Source organism: Dendropsophus ebraccatus, chromosome 9 (genome assembly GCF_027789765.1).
Source record: "Dendropsophus ebraccatus isolate aDenEbr1 chromosome 9, aDenEbr1.pat, whole genome shotgun sequence".
In the NCBI taxonomy this organism is placed as follows: domain Eukaryota; kingdom Metazoa; phylum Chordata; class Amphibia; order Anura; family Hylidae; genus Dendropsophus; species Dendropsophus ebraccatus.
In genome coordinates, this window is record NC_091462.1 from 34,832,466 (window position 1) to 34,857,068 (window position 24,603).

Genomic DNA, 24,603 nt, shown 5'->3' on the forward strand with positions numbered 1-24,603 from the left:
AGTTGGCTAACCTACGGTAACAGCTTTAAATGCTTGTGGCAGACGGATTATGTTGAATGACCTACACTGAATCTAAATAAAATAGTATATAAAGAACCTTGCTCTGGGTCAAAGGTTTTATACTGCTGCACACTTAAAGAGCCTCTGTCAGAAGGTTTATGTTGTCTTTTTTTTTTTTTTATATTTTTTTATTTGGATTTTCATTTTTGTAACAGTCAAAAATTTGTACAGGGCGAATTGACATCATTCGCCTAACTTCAATTTCAGCAGATACAACAATATCCTGAAACATAAGGTATGCTTGCAACATATTCTGAGAGCAATCGCAAGGAGCCCAACAGGACTTAAAGTTTAGAACAAACAAAACACAACTCCCCTCCCACGTGCTCACGTCGAAGAGTGTCTCTACTATCTAATCCGTGATTCTAATATATAGGTCTGCCAGATCCCCACTCTCTACACCTTTACCTTGCCCAGGGTACCTGCTATATCCTTACGCATGTACCAGGCCATGTTTTTAAAAACTGTGGTTTATGTTGTCTTATCTAAGGGTAGCATATACTAGTGACTGAGAAGCTGAACTGAATGATGTATCGCTCACATTATTCTGTGTAGCTGATCCAGAGATACCTTTCTGAATAACCTGGACAATAAGTAGTCCTCTCTATTATGTCCATGAGCCTGGTAGTCCTCAATATTCATGACAAGATGAAAACCTCGCCCACCAGCTGCTGATTGGCAGTTATTTATCCATACTGCTTATAGGCAGTCAACTGTCACCCAGCAGCTAGAGGGTGGGGTCCATCAAAAATTGTATTCTCCTGCATATTAGGAGAACGACTAAACAAAATTAAGTAATACAGCAATCTGATAAGCATTTCTGTCACTAGTTTATGTAGCCCTTATAAAAGGCAGCATAAACCTAGTGACAGATTCCCTTTAAAGTGACTGTACCACCAGGCCGAAGCACTGGAGGCGGGCCGACCCACCCTTAGTGGGAGGAAACCCTAGCCCCTCTATGATATGGTTCCATTGATTCTAATGGAGTCACATCATGGAGGGGCTGGGGTTTCCCCCCACTGTGGGGGGGGGGGGGGGGGCAGGGGTTCCGCCTCCAGTGCTTCAGCCTGGGCCTGGTGGTACAGTCACTTTAAGGAAGACAGGACACAGATGGCTGCACAGATTATAACACACGGCGGCCAGTGACCATAACACACAACCAGGCATACAACAGGTATCCAGTAAATGGAAAGTTCAGTAACACACCAATGTACCCCTACCATGATCCACTGAGAAAACCACTTAAATAAGCACATTATAATACATTCCTATGTATCAGAAATCAAAGAGAATCTTATGCTGTACCAAACACCTAAATTGTTTCAGGGATCACAAGTCTCCTAGAAACCTAGAAGTAAATGAGTAGCAGATGTGGACCCATACTGCAAAGACTGTTTATAGACTTGGTGCATCCATGCCGTACACCACTGAGAAATGAGCTAGACAACATTAGGAACACTGCAACCTAATGAATTAAAATAAACGTCGGGGGGGACCAAACATTAGGGACCATCAAAGAGGCTTATACAAGGTGACATGGTGACAATTACTTCATGGAAAATCTTACATATTCAAGCTGTGGTTGTTGGACCTAGGAACCTTTAAGAAAATCAGCTGGTCCTTACACCTCAGGATCTCAGCACCCCCAGTAAACAGAGGAACGTGAGGCCTGCCAGACCAGAAGTGATGCATTAAGGAATGGCACTTTACATGTAGGTTTTAAAAGGGGTTATTGTAGCTTTATAAAATCCTCAGGAGAGACCCTGGATAATAGCTTGGCAGGGGTCTGATTGAATGGGGTAAATCTGTAGTACTTTGCACTTCTGCTACTAAGAGTAAAGCAATTGCAGGTTACCATGGAGGCTACAGCACTGGTACACTCGATGATGTTCCTTCAAAGAGCTGATCGTGCCAGGAGTCAGACCCCTGATCATCTAGACCATCCATGTTATTATCATGTTATATTCAACCAATGAAAATATGTTGGAGTAAGAACCTCCAATTTTTTTCTTAGGGGCAGAGGCCTCCTAATAAATTTATTGAATTTCTTCTATAATTCACTTAAACTCTCTTGCGTCAATCATAGTAAATGTGTCAGTCATGGAAATCTCCACCCCTTAGTACAAGTGAGTCAAACTCACAACCCTCCGGCAAAACTACAATACCCATCATGCTTGGACATAGCTTTGGCAACAGCTGGAGGGCCACAATGTGAAGTGCCACAAACTTTTTTAAAAAGTGCCCCTTTCACCCACCGCATAAAGGTCTTTTTAGAAGCTTGGACATTCACGTTATAGAAAATCCTTTAGAGAAAGATGTCTGTTAGAGATGAGCGAATCTACAGTAGGAACTAAGCAAATTGCTTTGTTCCTATCTGCATTCTGTTCATCAGGCTGCGCTTTGAAGTCTGCTCCGCTCCATGCCGCTCCTCACCGGGTGCTGAGAAAAGATGGATCCAGTCCTGAGAAACTTTTCCCAGTTTTCCAAGACTGGATCTATCTTTTCCCAGCACCTGGGGAGGAGCAGCACAAAGAGGAGACTTCAAAGCCCACAGCCTAATGAGCGGAATGCAGATAGGAACAAAGCAATTTGCTTTGTTCCTACTGTAGATTCGCTCATCTCTAATAGCTGCTTTCTTCCAGAAACACAACCTCTCTTGTCCTAAGTTTGAGTACAGTTTTCAGCTTTGTTTCATTGCTAAACTGCAATACCATACACAACCTGGAAGCAGGGGTGGTGCTTTTTTTTTTTTTTGCAAGAAAGTAGTAATCCCTGATAATCCCTTTAAGTCTCCGAGATCCAATGTTGTGCAGAATAGATAAACTCACATTGTCACAAAAGCGGCAAAGATTACTGTTGCACACTGAACTGAAGACTTTACTGATCCTATGAATCCATACAAAGCTTAACATTTAGTTTTATTTTTCCAAATAACTAAAAAAAAAAAAAAAAAAAATTAAAACAAAAAAGTCTAAAAGCCTCAAGCTATGTGAAAACTGTGAAAAGCCCATGCTTCCAATGAGACTAAACAATCCTAGGAAACCCTGCACCTAGCATCCACCAATTATGTGCAGAGTCGGCTACAGTAAACCTGAATTACTGCACAGGACCTAAACATGTCAAAAATTCAAGCAATTATCACTGAAGCCACCGGCGTGTCGCTTTCCAGATCTTCTTATGAATTTCTCCAGTTACCTTTTTCCCTCACCATTTTCTTTTTTGTGTTAAATGCTGTCTTAGATGACAGCTTAATGTGTAGCACACGCAATATTTATTCCTCTTCAGTGTCAGACTGTCTAGCCATCCAAGGGAATACAAAGAATGTCACTTATTAGGATAAAAGCACAAGGGAAGGTAATCAAGGACATATGTAACATCAGCCAATCATGCCCTATTTCAACATCCTCTTCCATTCATAACAATTCGACAATTATTCTGAGAACTCGCTTTTAGGCTGTTTGTGTTCCCCCCGTAATGGTGGTTTGCATTTATTTAAATCATATCAAATTGGACACTCGCTGTGTCGGGTATGTTTGTCAAAACTTTCTATCTTCTGTCAAGGAAACAGCACGGCGTAACAACACTTCGGGTCTGTATTGAACATTTATTGGTGTAACCCACTGGAGGTATAACCTTTATTGAAAAACACTAAAGCACTATTACATAACCAGTGCTAGATGATTAGGACACCAAGTAAAACGGCTTCTACGAGTCATGTAACAGTCAATTATGGTAAAACATTCACTTATAGCTAAATATACCTAAAAATATTACAAATTAATATTAAGATGATGAAACATAGCCTATTGTTGCATTCAACTTGGAGCTACCTTCATGTAATTTTTGGAAACATATAAAAAACTATCCTGAAATCTGTAGTTTGTCCAATCCCCCCCCCCCCCCCCCCCCCAAAAAAAAAAAAAATATAGTCAGAGAGATATGTAAAAAAATTAATAAATAAATAAAAGAAATAAATATATATATATACTCACCTGCCCCAATTCCCCTGTTAGGACAGTGCTCGGTTTCCATCACTCAGGCCTGCTTCCTGTGATGCATCCTCTGAACCAATTCACTGCTGTGACAGTTCCAGCAGGGTTGATATATCACAGGAACTAAGAAGCAGTAGTAAGTGTTGTAATGGCAGGGAATTGGGAAAGGAGAGTATGCCTTTTTCATTTTTCTAATCTAATCGCCTGTTTTAAAGGGAACCTCTCAACCCTCGTGCTGATGCAGAGCCCGGCCGACCCCACGCTAGAGACCCTTACACTTACTCCGCTCCTGGCACGCGCGCATCAGAGATGAGTCCTACGCTCATAGAGAATGGCGGCTTCATTTATTATTTATGAGTGTTGGACTCATCTCTGATGCGCGCGCCGGGCTTCCGGCGGTGAGATCTCGGTGGTGGGAGCGGCTCCAGAAGCGGGACGGGGTAACTATAAGGGTCTCCACCAGGGGGTTGGCCGGGCTCTGCTTTCCTAAAAATTTAAGATGCACTGACCCCTCTTTTACATGTTAGCACCAGAAATGGACTTCTCCCGCTGCTCCGGTATAAATGTAAACATTTCCTTCAGCTGCCTGTCTTGCTGTATTTTGCACCACTAAGAAACCCCCAAAAATTCTAGGCTCCCTACATTGCACTGTGGTACCCACTCCCTCTGCACACCTCACTCTCCTGACTTGCAATTACAAGCTGCAGCAAGCCAGGCTGTTTTAGGAGATCACATGTTCCTTGTCTCCGATGGGAGGGGGGAGCAGAGGAGACGAGACGAAGTAGTACAGGCGTGGCTGCATTTCCAGCGCTTCAGGGGTGAGTGCCATATGACAGCACAGAAGAGGTGCATATTTCATTACTACACCACATTGCATTTCTTTTACTATTCTGCATTTTTGTTTCAGTGCCACACAATTTTATTTATCCAGATAACACCTTTAAGGAGTCAATTTTTTGCACAAATTAGAGGACAGATATTGAAACTTTTTTTTATACATATATTTTACAATTCTTTGTACATTATATAGGGCAGACTACTCTTAGCAAACTCTGTGACCTATGCTGAGGTCACTGAGCAGGGGAAGGAGACGAGTTGTAACCATCACCTCAGTAAATGGTGGATCCTGCCTTAGCTATACAGAGCTGCTATGTTTTATTGTAATCCTGCCAGTAGAGAAAAAATATTTAAAAATAGGTTTTGAGAGAAATTGCCTTTAAGACCTCATGTACCTAACCCATTGTGATTGCCCTCTGAACCTCATGTATTATCTTGCCTATATGGAATATTTACGGTATGTTTACACATACTATATTGCAGATTTTATGCTATACACAGTAAATCAATATAAAAATCAAATAAAGCCTTAAAAAAAAAATCTGCAGCATAAAATCTCCAGTGTATACAGTATGTGTGAAAATAAGTGCAGATTTTATGTTGTGTTCAGTTTGCTGTATTGTATTGTACTGTATTGCAGTGAAATTTGCTGCAATACAGTATGTGTGAAACTACCCTTAGAGTGTGTTCCCACATACAGGATCCGCAGCAGATTTGATGCTGTTTTTGGTTACTTAGATCAAATCTGCTGCGGATCCACAACAGAAAATCGACTGCGATACAGTGTGTGTGAAGCTACCCTTAAGGAGTAATCCTAGCTATACATCTATGGCATATCCAGAGAGTATCACTGCTATGTCCACCTTTGCACACCAGCATGTGCACCTTTAAAATGGACTTTACATGTTCTTTATTTTATATATATATATATATATATATATATATATATATATATATATATATATATATCAGATTTTTGCCGTTCATAAACAAAGTTTCAACACAGTAAATGCTGCTATAAACTATAAATAAACTAAAGTCACAAAGACAAGAGTTAAAAGGAACACTGCTCAATGATTCGGTCGTGTAACAGCACCACCTAGAGGCAGCTAAAGCAGCACTTTTCTTTATCATGCAGATCTGGGCGCTTTTTAGTGTAATAATAGAAAACAGTGATATGCAATGCTCTGGATTTACAAAAGAGATACTAAAAAGATATATGTGCAAATAAAAAGGGGGCATTAAAATTCCTTCCCCCAAACCTAAATTTGCATAATAACAACTGTATTTACAGGCTTTGTACATAATCCTTTGTAGGGCAGCCAAAATTATTTATCTTACATTCTCTAATAGGGAACATATGCCGCATATATATCCACATTATATTTTTAATACATTTTAAAAAGGAGAAAAGCAGAGACGAATTCACCATTACCTTTTCTAGCCTGAGTAAGTTGCTTGTATATTTTATCGTAAAACATTCAGAACAATGCCTGGATTTAACGCTTTATTACCGATACCAAAAAATTACACAAAACAGTTTTGAAAGCAAAAAAAAACAAACAAAATGATTCTCCCCCTAAAAAATTTTATAATTTTTTTTTTAGTTCTAATAATTACATCATTATTATGGAAATTAATATTAATAATCTTACTTATTCCAATTACAAAATAAAAAAACTTCACTAGTAAAAAATGAAAAAAAAAAATTTTTAAGTGAAGATGATAAAGTAGCTATGGTAATGTGGCTTCACACAATGCATAAAACAGGAAGTCTAGCATCTGCCGTACAATTTTTACATTGAGGGAATGGGGCTTCTAACCACATTCATTTACACAATATTGGTGCTGATTCTGCCATAAGCAACATGTGAACCCATCCATACCATTGCTGCACCCCTGAACTATTGCTCTACTCTATAGGAACCCCTACTTTAGATTCCTGGTAATCTGGATTGGGGGCCAATAAACAGATGCCTGTAAAGCCAGCAATTACCCGGTAAGGTGCATGCACACTACAGAATATGCGTGGAAAGGCCACTGCGGATTCCGTCGCTGGCCCCTGCTCGTGGCCGCGCCTGTGCCATAGACTCCATTCTAGGCACAGACTGATTCGGTCATGCGTCAAAAGAATTGACATGTCAATTCTTTTGGCGGACGGTGGATAGAATGATGTTTATGGCACAGGTAGAGATACGTGCTGCCGCGAGCGGGAACAAGCAACGGAATCCGCGCATATTCCGTAGTGTGCATGCACCCAAACAGCTGTCCAGAGATACAATAAGAGGATACACAAGTAAACTACAGAGTTTAAAGTAAAAAAAAATACTTTAAATTAATATAGAAATTATTTTTATTTATAAAGGGCTGAATGCTTTGACAAATTTAATCACCCCAGCTAAAAAACATACTGTATGCACTGATCAGCCATAACATCCAAACCATCTGCCTAATATTGTTAAGGTCCACTTTGCAAACCAGCTCTGACCCATGCAAAACTTAAGGCCCTATTCCACAGGCCGACAGTGAGGAGCAAACGAGCGCTGTGAGCGCTCGTTTGCTCCTCGTTCCCTGCTCGCTGCCGTCGCTATTACCCGCAGAGGCAGCGAGAGGGTGAGTCCGGGGAGGGCTGGGTGATCGCTGATCGTCCAGGCAGCCCACAGGATATAGCGGCGGTCTGCTGCTATATAAGTCGTTTGTCTTTCAACATGTTGAAAAACAAACGACTTCAACGATCAGCAGACATGAACGATGTCGGCTGATCACTGTCTCCTATTCCACGAGACAATTATCGGACAAATACGGCCGATAATTGTTCTGTGGAATAGGGCCTTTATATTCCACAAGGCATTTGTGATATCTGGCACCAAGATGTGTGCAAAAGATCCTTTACAACCTGTAAGGTGTGAGGTGCGGCATCCATAGATGTGACTTGATTTTCCAGCACATCCCATAGACTCTCATTCAGACTGGGAACAGGGAAATTTGGAGGCTAAGTCAACACCTTGGTTTCCTTTGTCAGGTTCCTCAAACCATTACTGAATAATGTTGGGGGGTGGCTGTGACATTATCCTGCTGGAAGAGGCCATAGCCATTAGGGAACACTGTTGGCAATTAATGGGGAGGGCTTGGTCTGCGGCAATATTCAGTAGATCATCCCAATGACTCCAATAACTTCTCACAATGAATCCAGAAGCAATCTCTTCTCCAGGTGAGGGCCGGATTAGATAGGGCGAGAGTGTCAGTGAGTGAGCGCTGATCACAGAGGTGTATAATTGCCCAGTGTAGCCAGACCCCAGGGGCGGATTAACTTTACCATAGGCCCCGGGCTGTTTACCAAGCCTAGGCCCCCCATCCCACTGTAACTATGGCCGCACTAGTGTGGTGCTCATACTACAGGATAATGTCATAATGCCCTGATTTTTTCAAAATTGCTGCAAAAAAAGCACCAATTTTTTGAAAATCATTGCAGAATAGTAGCCAGGAGACAATACACCACTGAAAGTATAAGTCTTTTTGGGTGGCCAAAGGCCCTCCAGGAGCTCAGAGCCCCGGGCTACCGCCCAAAACGGACCTGTTATAATCCACTACTGCCAGGCCCTAATGATGGGCACACACCCAGCTGTCTACATTACCCATCAGACCAGCCCTCCTCCTTCCATTGCTCCATGCTCAAATTGTGATTCTTGTGTGTCCATTGTAAGTACTTTATAGAATTCAACATGGGGTCTCTAACCAGTCTTCATGTACACAGCAAGCTGTGACATACCATTATCATAGCCAGTAGTAACGCTTTCAGCAATTTGTATTACAGTACCTCTTATGTGGGATCAGACCAGACAAGCTAACCTTCACTTACCATGTGTCTGCAGGAGTCCCAAGCACTTTCCCTGACAGGTGGGAGTATAATACTTACCTCTGTCCTGTCGGATCGGCGACCTTCCCTTAGTTTGCTCTCAGGCAGACTGTACATGCAGATTGCTAATAATACTGATCAATGCTATGCCAGTACATGCAATCTAATAATTAATTGCATATGTAAGTCCCCTACGGGGACTTATAAAGCAATTAAAACTTCCCCTTAAAAAAAAAAAAAAAACTCCCCAGTAAAGGTTTTTAACACCCTCTTTCCTATTATACAGATAAAAATATGTAAAAAAAAATAAAATAATAATAATAATAATAATTCACATATTTCGTGTCAGTGTACAGAACTGTCCGATCTATTAAAATTTAACAATATTGTTGCCGAATGATAAACAGTGTAAATGAAAAGAGAAAAAAACACACCAGGATTGCTGTGTTTTGTTTTTTTTTTAAATTACATATGGACATTTGGATTACATATTGGTCATGTTAAGAACATATGGACTAATGGTCCTTGCAATAGATACATTAGATGGACAGATAGATACACACACATACATATAAGATGTAAAATCTCACTGATTGAATCACATAAGGAGAACATTCTGTTCGGTCTAAACAAAAGCACTGTCAAATATTAAGAATACACAATGGGAAATAATAAAAGTAGCGTGCATGTCTACAGAGAATCCAATCTGGGATGTTGTGGGGGACATGAGATCTCCTGGACAGACGCAGTGGGACACTGGGCTGCAGTCAGGGCAGGAGAAGGAAACACAACCCTCTAATTAAGCAGTGATGTGACAGCTCCGGCCATGTACACTTCATTACAAGGGATGACTGACACTCCCTATTACTCTGGACTACACACACAGGCTCTGCGCTCTAAAAGATACATGTGTGCCATTCATGTTTGCTAAACATAAATGCTATTAACGAAAGAGAAAAATAAAAAAAACTTGAGTTTTCTATGTATAAGTGTAAAATAGTGAGGCTATCTGATGGCACTATTAGTTTAAGGGACACTAAACTTAGAAAACAATGGAAAAACTGAGAAAGATTTTTTTAATATACGGCAAGCAAGATTTCTGTTAAGCACTCGAAACACAGGGGGAACTTTATCAACTAATTTGTGACAAATTGAGGGGGGGGGGGGAGTAAGGATCAATTTAAGGTGCATTTACACAGAGATTTATCTGACAGATTTTTGAAGCCAAAGTCAGGAACAGACTATAAACAGAACAGGTCATTAAGGGAAAACTGAGATTTCCCCTCTCTTTGAATCCATTCATGGCTTTGGCTTCAAAAATCTGTCAGATAAATCTCTCCGTAAACGCACCATCACACAGAAAGATTATCTGACAGATTATCTGTCAAAAATTTGAAGCCAAAGCCAGGAATGGATTGAAGAGGCAAAATCTCAGGCTTTCCTTTATGACCTGACCTCTGTTTATAGTCTGTTTCTGGCTTTGGCTTCAAATCTTTGGCAGATAATCTTTCTGTGTAAATGGGCCCTAATAGAGTCCCATGTCATGGCACATGCCATACGTATGCAAAAACACTATCGTCACAACCAATTTAAAGGAGAAGTCCAGTGAAAATCTTTATTAAAGTATTGTATTGCCCCCTAAAAGTTATACAAATCTCCAATATGCACTTATTATGGGAAATGCTTATACAGCAGCCACAGCCTGCACAGCTCTGGGCGTGACATCACCATGTTATCCAGGAAGTGACATCACCATGTTATCCAGGAAGTGACATCACCATGTTATCCAGGAAGTGAAGCCTTGAAGCAGTAAGAAGTGCAGGGAAAAACGCACTTTATAAGCATTTCCCGTAATAAGTGTATATAGGTGATTTGTATAACTTTTGTGGGCCAATACAATACTTGAATAAAAATCTTCCCTGGACTTGTCCTTTAAGAACCAACCACACTTGTCCACAGGCTGTGTGTGGTACTACAACTCTGTTCTATTAACTTCAATGAAATTGGGCTGCATGGACTTGTGTTTTAGACTGGTGCTTAAAAACACCATATTTAAAGGGGTTATCCAGGATCAGAAAACCTACAGCTACTTTCTGGCGAAAACAGCACCACCTCTGTCATCAGGTTGTGTGTGGTATTACAATCCAGCTTCATTCACTTTGATGGAACAGAGTACAAATCCCACACCCAGACTGAGGACAAAAGCGGTTCAGTTTCAGGAGAAAGGCGGACATGTTTTTCTAAGCCTGGATAAGTCTTTTAATAGATCTCCCTAATAGCCTTTCTCCAGAGGACTCAACTACAGGTGTTTGGGCCTAGTGTCTATGGATGGTACAGTAGGTTATACCCCAGCTCCAGAGAGAGCAGCCTAAGCCCTGCCTCCTGCCCTACAAATATTGTTTCATCAGCTTTAGCACTGGAGGACAGGTGCAGATCAAATTTATACACGACCAACACATCCATCTGAAGTCACTTTGGATACAGCTCTAAGTTTTTTTTATCAACATAGAGACATGAAAATGTAATTTACAGCCATCCATTACATTTGCAGGATTGCAGCATCAAGAACTTCCAAGAATTAGGGAAGACTATGAACGTACTGGTCTGTCTGGAGTTTCCATTGAGGATGAGCAGTGTCGATGAGATCTAGATCTAACTCTTGGATTACTTTGAAGTGGTTCTTCACAAGATCTTAGGAATTCTTGCAACGCATACTTTGTTTATGAAAAGCCTAAGAAACGTGGCAGACATATTGCTGTGCTGATATATTGTACAATATATACTATATTATATACAGATGCATGCAAGATGAAATGCAAGCAGCCACATCAATGGCTTTAGTCTTGTGTCGGAATATTAGAACATTGTAAAATATACATGACACCGGCTACTGGTAATGTGGTTAAAGTACAGAAAAAGAGTCTTCTCTCTTTCTCTCTTCAATGCTTTAATATGCTAGTATAAGGCATGTATAAAAATAACTAGATTATAAATACATACATACACACATATATATATATATATATATATATATATATATATATATATACACACACACACACACACACACACACACACACACACACACGTACATACAGTGGTACCTTGGTTTACGAGTAACTTGGATTGAGAACATTTTGCAAGAGCTCACAGTTTTTTCAAAATTGTAACTTGGTTTAAGAGCATTTCTTTGCTTTAACCCCTTCGGGACCAGGCTAATTTTCGTTTTTGCGTTTTCGTTTTTTCCTCCTTGTGCTTAAAAGGCCATAGCACTTGCATTTTTCCACCTACAGACCCACATGAGCCCTTATTTTTTGTGCCACTAATTGTACTTTGCAATGACAGGCTGAATTTTTGCATAAAGTATACTACGAAACCAGAAAAAAATTCAAAGTGTGGTGAAATTGAAAAAAAAAAAAAAAAAACGCATTTCTTTTATTTGGGGCAAATGTGTTTTTACGCCATTCGCCCTGGGGTAAAACTGACTTATTATGCATGTTCCTCAAGTTGTTACGATTAAAACGATATGTCACATGTATAACTTATATTGTATCTGATGGCCTGTAAAAATTCAAACCATTGTTAACAAATATACGTTCCTTAAAATCGCTCCATTCCCAGGCTTATAGCGCTTTTATCCTTTGGTCTATGGGGCTGTGTGAGGTGTCATTTTTTGCGCCATGATGTGTTCTTTCTATTGGTACCTTGATTGCGCATATACGAATTTTTTATCGCTTATTACATTTTTTTCTGGATTTGATGCGACCAAAAATGCGCAATTTTGCACTTTGGGATTTTTTTGCGCTGACGCCGTTTACCGTGCGAGATCAGGAATGTGATTAATTAATAGTTCGGGCGATTACGCACGCGGCGATAGCAAACATGTTTGTTTATTTATTTACTTTTATTTATAACCTGGGAAAAGGGGGGTGATTCAGACTTTTATTAGGGGAGGGGGCTTTTTATTGACAACAACACTTTTTTTTTTAACTTTTACACTTATACTAGAAGCCCCCCTGGGGGACTTCTAGTATAAGTGCTCTGATCTCTCATAGAGATCTCTGCAGCATAGATATGCTGTAGAGATCCATGAGATAGGCACTCGTTTACTTCGGGCTGCTGCAGCCGGAAGTAAACGAGTGCCGAGCCGGGGACGGCGCCATCTTGGAGCGGTCCCCGGCCGGCAGCACACACGGAGATCGCTCCTTTGGGATAACGTCCCGGGGGAGCGATCTCCGCCACTAGACACCAGGGATAAGCTGAATCCGGTAATCGGATGCAGCTGTCATGTTTGACAGCTGCATCTGATTACTGTATTAGCGGGCACGGCGATCGGACCGTGCCCGCTAATACCGGCGGTCCCGGGCTAAAAGCGGCACCGCCGCGATTCAGAGCGGGGTCGCCGCGCGGCCCCCCTCTGAACGCCTGCGCGAGGACGTACAGTTGCGTCCTCGTGCGGGAAAGGGTTAAGAGCTCCCTGTACTGGATGGGAGGGAAAATTGGGAAGGGACATGGTCTACATAGCGTGGTCTACAGCAATGTACTTTGACCCTGGAAGTCTCCCTCACCTATACTTAGCACACATGTCCTGCTCATTCCTCCCTACAATCTCTGCTAGCCCTTGTGTTTCCCATCCTCCCCATTCCTGCTATAATGTGCCTGCACTTACACTCAGCTATACGCACTGCTGCTATAATGTGCCTGCACTCACACTATACACACTGCTGTATAGAAACATTTCGGTCACTGTCCTCCTGCACAGCTCTGTGATTCTCACCTCCTGATTGGTCCATACTGAACACACACCCCTTCCCCATCACTGTCATGTGATCACACAGACCTCTGACAGCAGCCCTCCTTTTCTATTCTAGCATGTTGTACTACGCTCCTGCATTATGGGGATCTGCAGTTGCATCCTATATCTCCAATCTGCTGCAGTTTTTTACGGTTTATGCACTTACTATACATTATACTCCACATGCTGATTGCTATACTGTACAGTAACTTATAATGTCACACATACAGCTTTGTTTAATTTGTTTTACCTGTTATTAAGAATTTTAAAAAAATCATTACCTTCGGGTGCGGAACCATGTCAGCATTTTCCTATAAGTAATCATTGAAATTCAATGCTTTGCTTTGGTTTCAGAGTGATTCGGATTACAAGCTCAGCCCCGGAACAAATCATGCTCGTAATCCAAGGCACCAGTGTGTGTGTGTGTGTGTGTGTGTGTGTGTGTGTGTGTGTGTGCTAGTGTATGTATGTGTATGTGTATATATATATATATATATATATATATATATATATATATATTATATGGCTGTAACAACATATACACTGTGCATGTGCTCTCTGGATCCAATCTACAGTAAATCCTTCAAAATGAAGTGTTTATGGTAATTTTTTGCATTAAATTCCACAACGCACCATATAACACAGCCGGGATATAAGTGCAGCTATAGAAATTCAATGTGAACGCGTCTGACCAAGTGCAGTGAAGGCCAATACTTAGAGGCCTTTTCCCATCCTGCACTGCTCCTGGCTCATAAATAGATCTGAAATACTTCCTCAATCATGTTTTACGAGCAGAGATGCGCAGGGGGTGCTCAATGGCTAGCTGGAGGGGAAAAATAGCAACAGCAGGTGGCCAAAACTGTGCCGAAAACGGTTACGAACATCACTCAACTGCGCGGGCTTTGATCTTTTAACTACAATTACACAAACGTCCAGATTAAAAAAACATATATATATATTAAATTGGAAAAGGTAATTGAACACACACGGATACACAGTCTATGTACATAAACACGCTGATGCTACTGATTCCAATGTATAGTTTTTGTCAAGCAGCAATAGGTTTGTCATTGATTATGGAGAAGACAATGCAATAAGACTGGAGACAGTTAATGGCATGCTGGCGTCTCTACTGTAGACCGCCTGTCTGAAGACTTGGGAAGAGTATTTATTACACAATTAGGGCCCTATTAATAACCATACAACAGGTGTGACACCTTTAGGGTATTGTTCACACGTGATTTGTTGCAATAATTTCTGCAAAATAAACCTGAATAGTGCTGTTTCTGCTGCTGTTTCTTCTGCTGTGAAATAGAGATCTAAAACTCTGCAACAAATCTGGTGTGTGTGAACAGCAGCCTGCAAAACACATAGCAATAGGGGCTTGTTCACAGAAGCACGTGATGTATTTTTCTACTTATTTTTGCTGGTCTTGCATTTAACACTTTAGCTCCGTTCACACAGAGTAAAACTGGTGGAATGACGACAGTCTATGGGAGGCATGCGCGCCTCCTCTCTCCGTGCTAAAAAATGGACATGTTCATTCTCCAGTACGGAGAGAGGAGGCGTGCGAGCTTCTTATAGACTGTCATTGTTACACGGAGGCTGGTGGGATTCCGCAGGGGGAATTACGCCAGTTTTATTCCATGTGAACGGAGCCTTTCCGTTTAGCTGACAGTTACACCTACACACTGATCTTGGCCAACCATGCATACGTTTTCCATAGGGATAGGGGAGCGCATGTTGAACGGCAACGAACAGCTGACATGCACAATGTCGGCTGATCTTGGTCTATGAACAAGATCATGGCAGGGACAGTCTGTTGCGCATCTCCTCCTTTGTTCTCGGCGCTAGTTTACTGGGTCTATTCCACGGCCCGATGATCGTTTAGCGAGGGCTGCAGGGACATCATTACCGATGTCCTAGCAGCCCTTGCAGCATACATTACCTAGTAGGGCTTCTCCTACGCTCCGTCTTCCTCCCAGAGTCTCGCAGCGCAGTATCAACTCAGAAGCGGCCTGACTGAGCTGTCAGACCGCTCAGCCAATCACTGGCCGCGGTGGTCCCAGCCAGTGATTGGCTGAGCAGCCTGACAGCTCAGTCAGGCCGCACCGAAGCTGATGCTGCGCCACAGGACCAGGGGAGGAAGACAGAGCGTAGGAGAAGCCGTGGTAGGTAATGTATGCTGCTTCTCAAATAGTCGGTCGCCCGCCACCCACCAATATTCCACGAATCGATGCGCGGTGGGTGACCGATGATTTTAGGTTTGGGCCTAAATAAACGATCAGCCGATGACACGATCATCGGCTGATCGTTTTCTCTATTCCACCGTGCAATAATCGGCCGATTATCGCTCCGTGGAATAGGCCTCTTATTGGGTGAAGCGGGAAGACCATAAAAAGTCTAAGTTATTTTAAAGGGTTTTCAATTTGCCAAATTTTGAAAGAAAACTGCTTTTAGGATACAATCTATACGCATACTGTTATGGATGAAGTGTAGTCTACAGGCTCTCCAGTGATAGAAGGTGAGAAGTCTGCAGTGTAATGAGGGATCAAGGGGTGGAGGATCTACTGGGAGTAGCAGGTAGTCATGTGACAGTAGCCCTGCGGAATATTTAGCTTTGACTTAGTTCCACATTTTTATTCCTATAGACTAGAAGTAAACACTTTTGACAATTTTGCAGTTGGCAAAAACTACAAGATACAACTTGAATTTTTTTCTTGTAGTGATGTATTTTTCCATCTTCATATTGTAATATGTAATGATTACAATAGACTGTCAGTGGTCCTATCACCACCCGGGAGCGGCGTCACTCCAGCGGCTGGCGCCCAATAGAGGGGTATTCCAATTTACACAGCCACTTTAGTATACAGCCAAGCTTGCTGTGGTAGCAAAGAACTATCCACCCGGTTTCAATTTGCTTCCATGGAATAACTTTCCAGTATTACCTGGGTCTATTTAAGCTGTACAACTTATCACATAGTCTTCCCTAATAATTTATTGAAGGGGGCCATGTGATATTCATTATTGTTTTGGCTCTCTATTGCTAAATGTTTACTTTTCTGTTTAGAGCGCTCATACTCTTTGATATTGTACGTTAATTTTTTTTCCCCTGAAGAGAATTGAAACCATGTGCATATAACTTGAATTACACAGCAATGGAAACACACAGAGGGGGTTCAGGACAACTCTTATATTTAGCTGGGGATTGGCCTCAATATAGGTACAGATAATAGAATATATCTATTAAAGGGTTTGTTCCACCATTAATATCATATGTAATTTTCATTGGATAAATCATAAAAAAATCTAAAATGTTTTCCACATTCAAAATAGAAACCAGTGAAAAACTACTTACATACTATGGCACCACCTAGTGTTTAGAGTGTGTAGTACTGTGCATGTCCACCTACTTAGCTAAATGCTAGTGGACACACATCCTCAGTCAACTCTTCCCACAGTCAGGCCTCTATATAACGATCTCCTGTTCACTGCAGAGCAGCCAACAGAGATAGCCTTCTGTCCTGCTTGGTTTCGGAGTGTGTATACGGTGGCTATACCTTGTCAACTATAGTATACAATGCAGTAGAGAAAGAAAAGACTATGGGGAGATTTATCAAACATGGTGTAAAGTGAATCTGGCTCAGTTGCCCCTAGCAACCAATCAGATTCCACCTTTCATTCCTCACAGACTCTTTGTAAAATGAAAGGTGGAATCTGATTGGTTGTTAGGGGCAACTGAGCCAGTTTCACTTTGCACCATGTTTGATATATCTCCCCCTATATTGCCAGAGGGAGAAGAGAAAGAGATCCTTAAAGAACAGGAAGTGTCAGACTTGTAGTGGGCCTCACCCACAGTGAAAAACACAAGATTTTAGGATAACTTTATGGGTACAAACACACACAGCAGGTACGCAGCAGATTTGATACGGTGTTCAGTTATTTAGATCTAATCTGCTGCATATCGTATATGCAGTGTGTGTTTGTACCCTAAATTATGAATTGTAAAAAAGAAAAAGAATCACAAAAATGTTAAAATGAAAAGAAAACATTAAAACTGAAAACTGGATTTAAAGAGAATGTCAGAGAAGCTGAACACAATGATGTATCACTTACATTGTTCTGTGCAGCTGATTTGGAGATATCTTCCTGAATAACATGGACAATAAGCAGTCTTCTCCATTACCTGCATGAGCCCAGTAGTCCTGGATATTCATGAGAAGCAGAAAACTCCGCCCACCAGCTATTCAATTAAAAAGTTGAAAACATCGCCCACCAGCAGCAGCTGGCTGAGCGTCAACTGAATCAGCAGCTAGAGGGCGGGGCAAAAATCCTATTCTCCTGCATATCAGGAGAACGGCTGAACAGAATCATGTAATACACCGATCTGTTCACTATTTCTATCACTTGTTTATGCTGCCCTAATTTAAGGCAGCATAATCCTAGTGACAGATTTCCTTTAAACAATATGTAATTTTCTGATTTCACATCCTCTTTAAGTGCTGAAGTTAAAAGGGCACTAGAATGAAAAAAAACTTTAAATGTTTAATAGCTCTTAGACACCCGCCATGGAAGTACCCGCCGTCATAGTTCTCTGAAGGTTTATTAAACTATATTGAAGCCACTTGTCGATATATTTGCATCAGATATTGAATTCTTTGAATGGAAACAGACAACCCAGGAAGTATAGCAGCTCCACAAACAGCTGGAGACTATTATGTTTTCTTTCTATACTTGTTAACAAGTAATCATTACTGGAACCCTAGATCTTTTATAGGTCTAGTAATCCCTATGGGGAAAATATACCAAGAGCGGCCATTTCATACGTGACACGTAATGCATAGATGTGTTGCGGTAAGATAGAAGTGCTCCTAAAACATTTAGTGCATCTTTTACGCTCCATACTCTGCTATGATGTTTGTCCGTTTTCTGGCACAAAATATAGTGAATCATGGAAGGTAATGTCAACTCGCCTAAATGTCACCAAGCCCACCCCAATGCAGCCTTACAGACAGGAATACAGACAGCAAATGCACGTGTGCCTCTGTGAAGTACAACAGTAGTGTACAGCCTACAGTTGGAATCCATAGGTTTACCCGCTAGAAAAATTTATGGCATATCAAAAGGGTATACCGTAAACACTCGGCTGTAGGTGTCAGACCACCGGATACCTGCCATATGCCAAAAAAAACCTGCTCTATTTATTAGATTGAAAACATTTGTTGTGGATCACAACCTTCAGACTGGAAGCCCTTTATGAGGTCTACTGGTCATGCAAAATTCTGCATAGTTAGAAAGTGAAATGATGTGCTTGAAGGTAACATAGGAATTCACAGAGGTGAGCACAAGTATAGATGAACGGCTGCCAGTCCATGCTGTCCGTGACCTGTGTATGAGCTGACAGTACAAGAATTTCAGGCTATCCCAATAGTGACCCAGCTCCTCGACTCCAGATCTTTGGCACTTTACTATCACAATAAACCTTTTATGTGCGTATGTAAAATACACATTTCAAATAACCTGTATTTACACACACTCGCATAACTAGCAATGGACATTTTCCTTTTCATCTTGAGCGCTGCAGTGCCAATAAGATCTAACAGGAATGAATGGATTCAATAGAAATCATTAGGCCTGCTGGCCTGTCTGCACAGATAATTACACTTTTGGCTACAAACATACAGTTTTATTTGCTGCAGAGAATTTGACATTTGTAGCCAAACGACTACATAAAAGCTGCGCTGATTTAACCCTTTAAGCGTGAGAACACCCTCTGTAACCCCTTCCCATACCGCTGTGTGACTGTATATCATGGTGTGGGCTAACTTCTTACCATGCAAGGTAAAGTTATATTGCAAAAAAAGCCCAGGCACAAGAATAATGCACAGGTAGTGTGTGACATCTGTAACGTACACTGATAGCAACTGTGGTCACGCATATAAAGGGGGCTCTATCTGTCATCCCATGTTTACCCTGCGAAACTGATCACAGGGTGCCAAACGGTGACCATGGCAGCCCACAACCTACCAAATGCCCCCTTGGGGCTGTATTAGGTCATGTCAGTATTATAGCCTGCCTTAAGTTTATTATTAACAGGCTTTGCTATACTGAGTGATCAAACAATTGCATTTTGTTATCGACTGGGACCAAAAAAATGATTTGCCCCATAAATTTCTTTAAAGTTCAAAACAGTTTTTACTAAGAAAAACATGATAAAAAATAAATATTTTGTCCTATAAAAAAAAATTGGAAACATTGAGGAAGGGGCACACACAAAGAGCAGGTTTCTTTTATACTTTGTATTTTTATGTTATTTTTATTTATTCTAATTATTTAACTGTGTATTATATACCTCTGTACTGTATGCATAGAAAAAAAAGCGCTGCGGAATCTGTTGACGCTATACAAATAAATGTATTATTATACAACACTGTCACAATTATAAAATCCTGTATAATAACAAAACAAACATGTTTTATCCACACAGTAAGCAAAGGTATAATAAAAACAAAAAAACTGTAAAATCACTTTCCACATACTCCCCTCCCCAACTGGGAAAAAAAACATGCCAAAATGATGCTAAAAATTATTAATAATGGAAAAAACAACAATCTTTCATATGGTTACAGCAATGCAAAATAAAGTTATATCTCTTTGAATCTGGCGACTTTATATTTCCATAAAATAAGCTTGATGCAGGGGTGGATTGACTTTACCTTAGCCCCGGGCTGTTTACCAAGCCTGGGCCCCCCACCCTAGCGTGGTGTTCATAGTACAAGATAGATCGTGTCATGATACCCAGATATGGAAGGTCCCCCCCCCCCCCCATAATTAGGTAGTTAATCCACTTAAGTATGTTTTTGTGGGACAACCCCTTTAAGTTCACTATTAAAGGGGTTATCCAACGTTACAAAAACATGGCCACTTTCTTCCACAGACAGCACCACACTTGTCGATAGAACTGAGTTGCAAAACCTGCACCCAAATTGGAGACATGAGTGGTTTCTTCTCTGGAAGAATGTGGCCATGTTTTTCTAAGCCTGAGTTCACACAACGTAAGACACTGTCCGTTCTATGACACGGCCGTCACAGGCGTCAGTGAAGTTCATCCTCGAAGATACTCCAGTACCAGTGAACTTATGAACTTAATTTCTTTTGATTTGAAATGCGGGCACATTTGGGTGTGCCCGCATTCCAAATCACCATAGCTGACAATGTAAAGTGCAGATGGAGCCGCTCTTTACATTGTCTGCTCTGTCAGTCTCGTGTGGCCGCATAAAACTGACACGTCAGTTTTTCAATCTGCCACAAAGAATCCCATACATTCTATATACACTCCGACCGGGATTTCATAGACTTCAGTGCAATGTACTATATATTTTCAATTAATCACGGCCGGTGTTACAATCTGCAACAACGGCAGAGATTAATTGAAAATATATACGTTGTGTGCCTAACTTTGGATAACCTCATAAAAGAGTCTATACAAATGCATACCAGAATCTTTATAAATATCAACTCCCTAAGATAGTGGTAAAATCTGAATAACTGGAAGGAATAACCACCTACAGAGCTGTCAGATCCGTCTCTGACAGCCTGTAAACTTCACTCCATTGATTAAGATGTTTAATGTAAATGCTCATAGAATACAATTTTGACACACACATAACTGACAAGAAAAACTAATGCAATATTTTGCTTTAATAATACTGTAGTTTCTGAGTCCGAGCTGGTAAAATAGTCCAGAGCTGCATTCACAGTTCTGCTGACTGTCACTGAATATACTGGGTATATAAAGGTATGTGACAGGCTGTCTGCAGACATATTCCTTAGCTGATGTCATGGGTGAAAGAGGGGATTTATCAGTGTGTAAACTGTTTTTGGGCTGCCATGGTCAAAGTGTATTATAAGAGGAAAAATAGCACTATTGAGAATAAGCTTCATGTGCTTGGTGTGAACATCCACAAAAGTGCAATAGGGTGGACCAGCAGCTAACTACCAAAATGAGCGAGGTGGCTACCAGATATGTTTGAGCAGTTCAGTGACCACTACTATATATAACACTCCAAAGCAGTAACTAAGGGCCCTATTCCACCGGACGATTATCGTTCGCATAATCGTTAACGATTAACGATCTCAAATGACCACTATTGCGAAAGACCTTAAACGTTCACTCATTTCCATGGAACGATAATCGTTACTTATGATCGTATTTGCGATCATTCTTTCTTCGCTATTTCTTCTCTATTGCGTTCGTATCTGCTGTGAACGACCGAACGACGTCTTATTCAATGCAAACGTTTTGCGAACGAGCAACGATAAAAATAGGTCCAGGTCTTATAAAGCGATCAACGATTTCTCGTTCGGTCAGTAATCATTAACTGCATTTCAACCGAACGATTATCGTTTAGATTCGAACGATTTAACGATAATCTGAACGATAATCGTCGGGTGGAATAGGGCCCGAAGTCGCGTCAGGCAGAATCAGAATTGAATTCTGATGTGTCACATGGATGTTGGCATGTTAGGGGACAAACAGAAACCCTGTAGCCATTGCTTACCACAAGCTAGTGGTGGCAGCATTATGGTCTGCGAAATGTTTTCATGGTGTTCTCTGGGCTGCGCATTCATGTCAAAGAAAATCTCACCCAATTTTTATATAAATCCATCCTTGTATATCACACATACACCTATACATGCTGATTGTCTTCCCTGGGGAAGATGGGATCTTTTGCCAGACAACGAGACGTGTCACGTGGCTAGAAATGTCCAACATGTCCAGGTACCACCCTGGATGCCTAACTCCTCAGACTTAACCTAATTAAGATCTTGTTGTGATCACTCTATGGATCCTCCCTTATACACTCTGCAGCAGCTGTGTGATGCAATGCAGTCAGCATGGCTCCAGATACCTGTGACACCCTACCAGAACCTTACTGAGTTACTCCCAGCCCGTCTAGCTGCTGTCAGAGCTGCACGCAGCAGGTTAGGCCTCATTCACACAATCCAGATCTGTGCCGCGATCCACGACACGATGAACGGAGGAGGATCGTGGCACAGATGCCCTAATAGCAGTGCAGCCGCCCCGGACCAGAGACGACAGTAGCGCAGAAGACAACTACTCATCTACTTCTCCAGTGCTGGCTGGCTCACATGTTCACCGGCACGGGGGGAGTAGGTGAGTAATTGTCTTCTGCGCTCCTGTCATCTCTGCTGCAGGGCGGCACGGGGGCTGCACATTAAGGGATCCGTGCTGCAATCCACACTAGGACATGTCCTATTTTTTTTGCGTTGGAGATTACGTCACGGATCGTGTGAACGGCTGCATTTATTTGAATGGTTCCTAAAATTATGCGTGGTCGTAGGTTCGCGACCATGGACAATTTTTCGAGACATGTGAATGCAGCCTTACTCTGGATATTATTAGCTGCTGATTGTAATAATGTGACTCCACTGTGTATGACCAATTACCAAAGAAGACAGACATTATTCCTATTGCTACAGATACATATGTGACCGTATATGATCCAACACTGCAAAAGCAGATCTATTGTTCTATTTTGGCTGGATAAGATAAAAATATAAAAAAAAAATACACACATACATACATACATACATGTAGTTTGTATTCCCCTTCACTCTGACTCACGATCAATGCAGCATCAAGCGTTTCCCAGGGAGGTCCTATATGAAATCTACTTAATCGCAGTCCTTCCTCTGAAGTATTTCCTAAAAGCAGCATTTATGTCGCGTCCTCTGATCCTACTGAGCATGCCTCTATAAGTGGTGAACGGCAGCATTTAAAACAGCGACCACAAGGCACTTCCATCACTGTCACCGTTTAATATCCCCCCCAAGAACAGAACCAGACAAAGCAGTGAAAACTACTTGTATTAGTTCAATCTGTTTCTGGGAGAGACAGACTAATAGGCAGGTATTTCCTCTGTTACCTGGTGGTGTCACGCTTGTGAAACCATGTCCGTGTGTTTTACACACTTGTCTGACAGAATAATACGGGACGCTGACAACTCACCACTTGTTTTTCTTGCGGATGTAGTCTTTTTCCGAGAGGTTGACTAGATAGATCATCGGCTTGGAGGTCAGGAACAAGTATTTATTTAGCACTTCAATCTAGAAGAATGATAGGAAGGAGAATTTTATAAATAGACAGATACATAGATATGAAAAAAGAACGAACAATGTAACATCAGAAAAACTATATCTGATACTGTATATAGATGCTGAAGAGGTTTATGAGCTACAATACAGGATATACAACTCGATAAAGAAATAGGATAAAAGGTCCTAGAGAAATATAATAATACTAATAGCAGCTGGGGAATGGAATAGGAGAGGAGTAATGTTGGTGAAGAATCATACCAAAGTTCTGATATAACCAATAGAGCCCCAATATCCTACCCAACACTTGTTTCACTGCCTCAGGGCAGTCTGGCCTCCAAAAAAAAAAAAACACCAGGAAAAACTGCCAATGTGTTTATTTTCCCATGCATTTGCATATTCATTAATTTTGGGGGGGTTTCTAGCTTTTTTGACTGTGTGAGAGAATGATCTTTTTTGTAGCTCATATATCCATCTGTGCTTCTGTAACATACAAAAATGCTTTTATTCTTTAGTGCAAAGTGTCAAAGACACATTTTCTTAAAAGGTTACTCCGGCAGAAAAAAACCACAATGTTTTCAAATCAACTAGTGTCAGAAATATATACAAATTTGTAAATTACTTCTATTAATAAATATTGAGCCTTGTCAGCTGCTGCATGCCCTACAGGAAGTAACGTATTGTTCCCAGTCTGACACAGTGCTCTCTGCTGTTACCCCTGTCCATGTCAGGAACTGTCCAGAACATTAGCAAATCCCCATAGAAAACCTCTACAGCTTTGGACAGTTCCTCTAATGGACAGAAGTGGCAGCAGAGAGCACTGTGTCAGACTGGAAAGAATACACCACTTCCTGCAGGACATACAGCAGCTGATAAGTACTTAAAAGTTGCAGCTGCAGGCTAAAATGCCTCCTCGAACCCCCTCCCATTCCTAAATCTGTGAT

General features: G+C 41.2%; 1 protein-coding gene across 3 annotated transcripts in view; it reads right to left on the reverse strand.

The window, feature by feature from the left end:
* The window catches only part of OLA1 (Obg like ATPase 1), a 161,254-nt gene that overhangs the window by 34,118 nt on the left and 102,533 nt on the right, over positions 1–24,603 (reverse strand). For all 3 annotated transcript variants that reach the window (XM_069985149.1, XM_069985147.1, XM_069985150.1), the window contains one exon: positions 23,574–23,671. In XM_069985149.1, the coding sequence (XP_069841250.1) occupies positions 23,574–23,671 (98 nt within the window). The remainder of the gene's footprint in view (positions 1–23,573; positions 23,672–24,603) is intronic.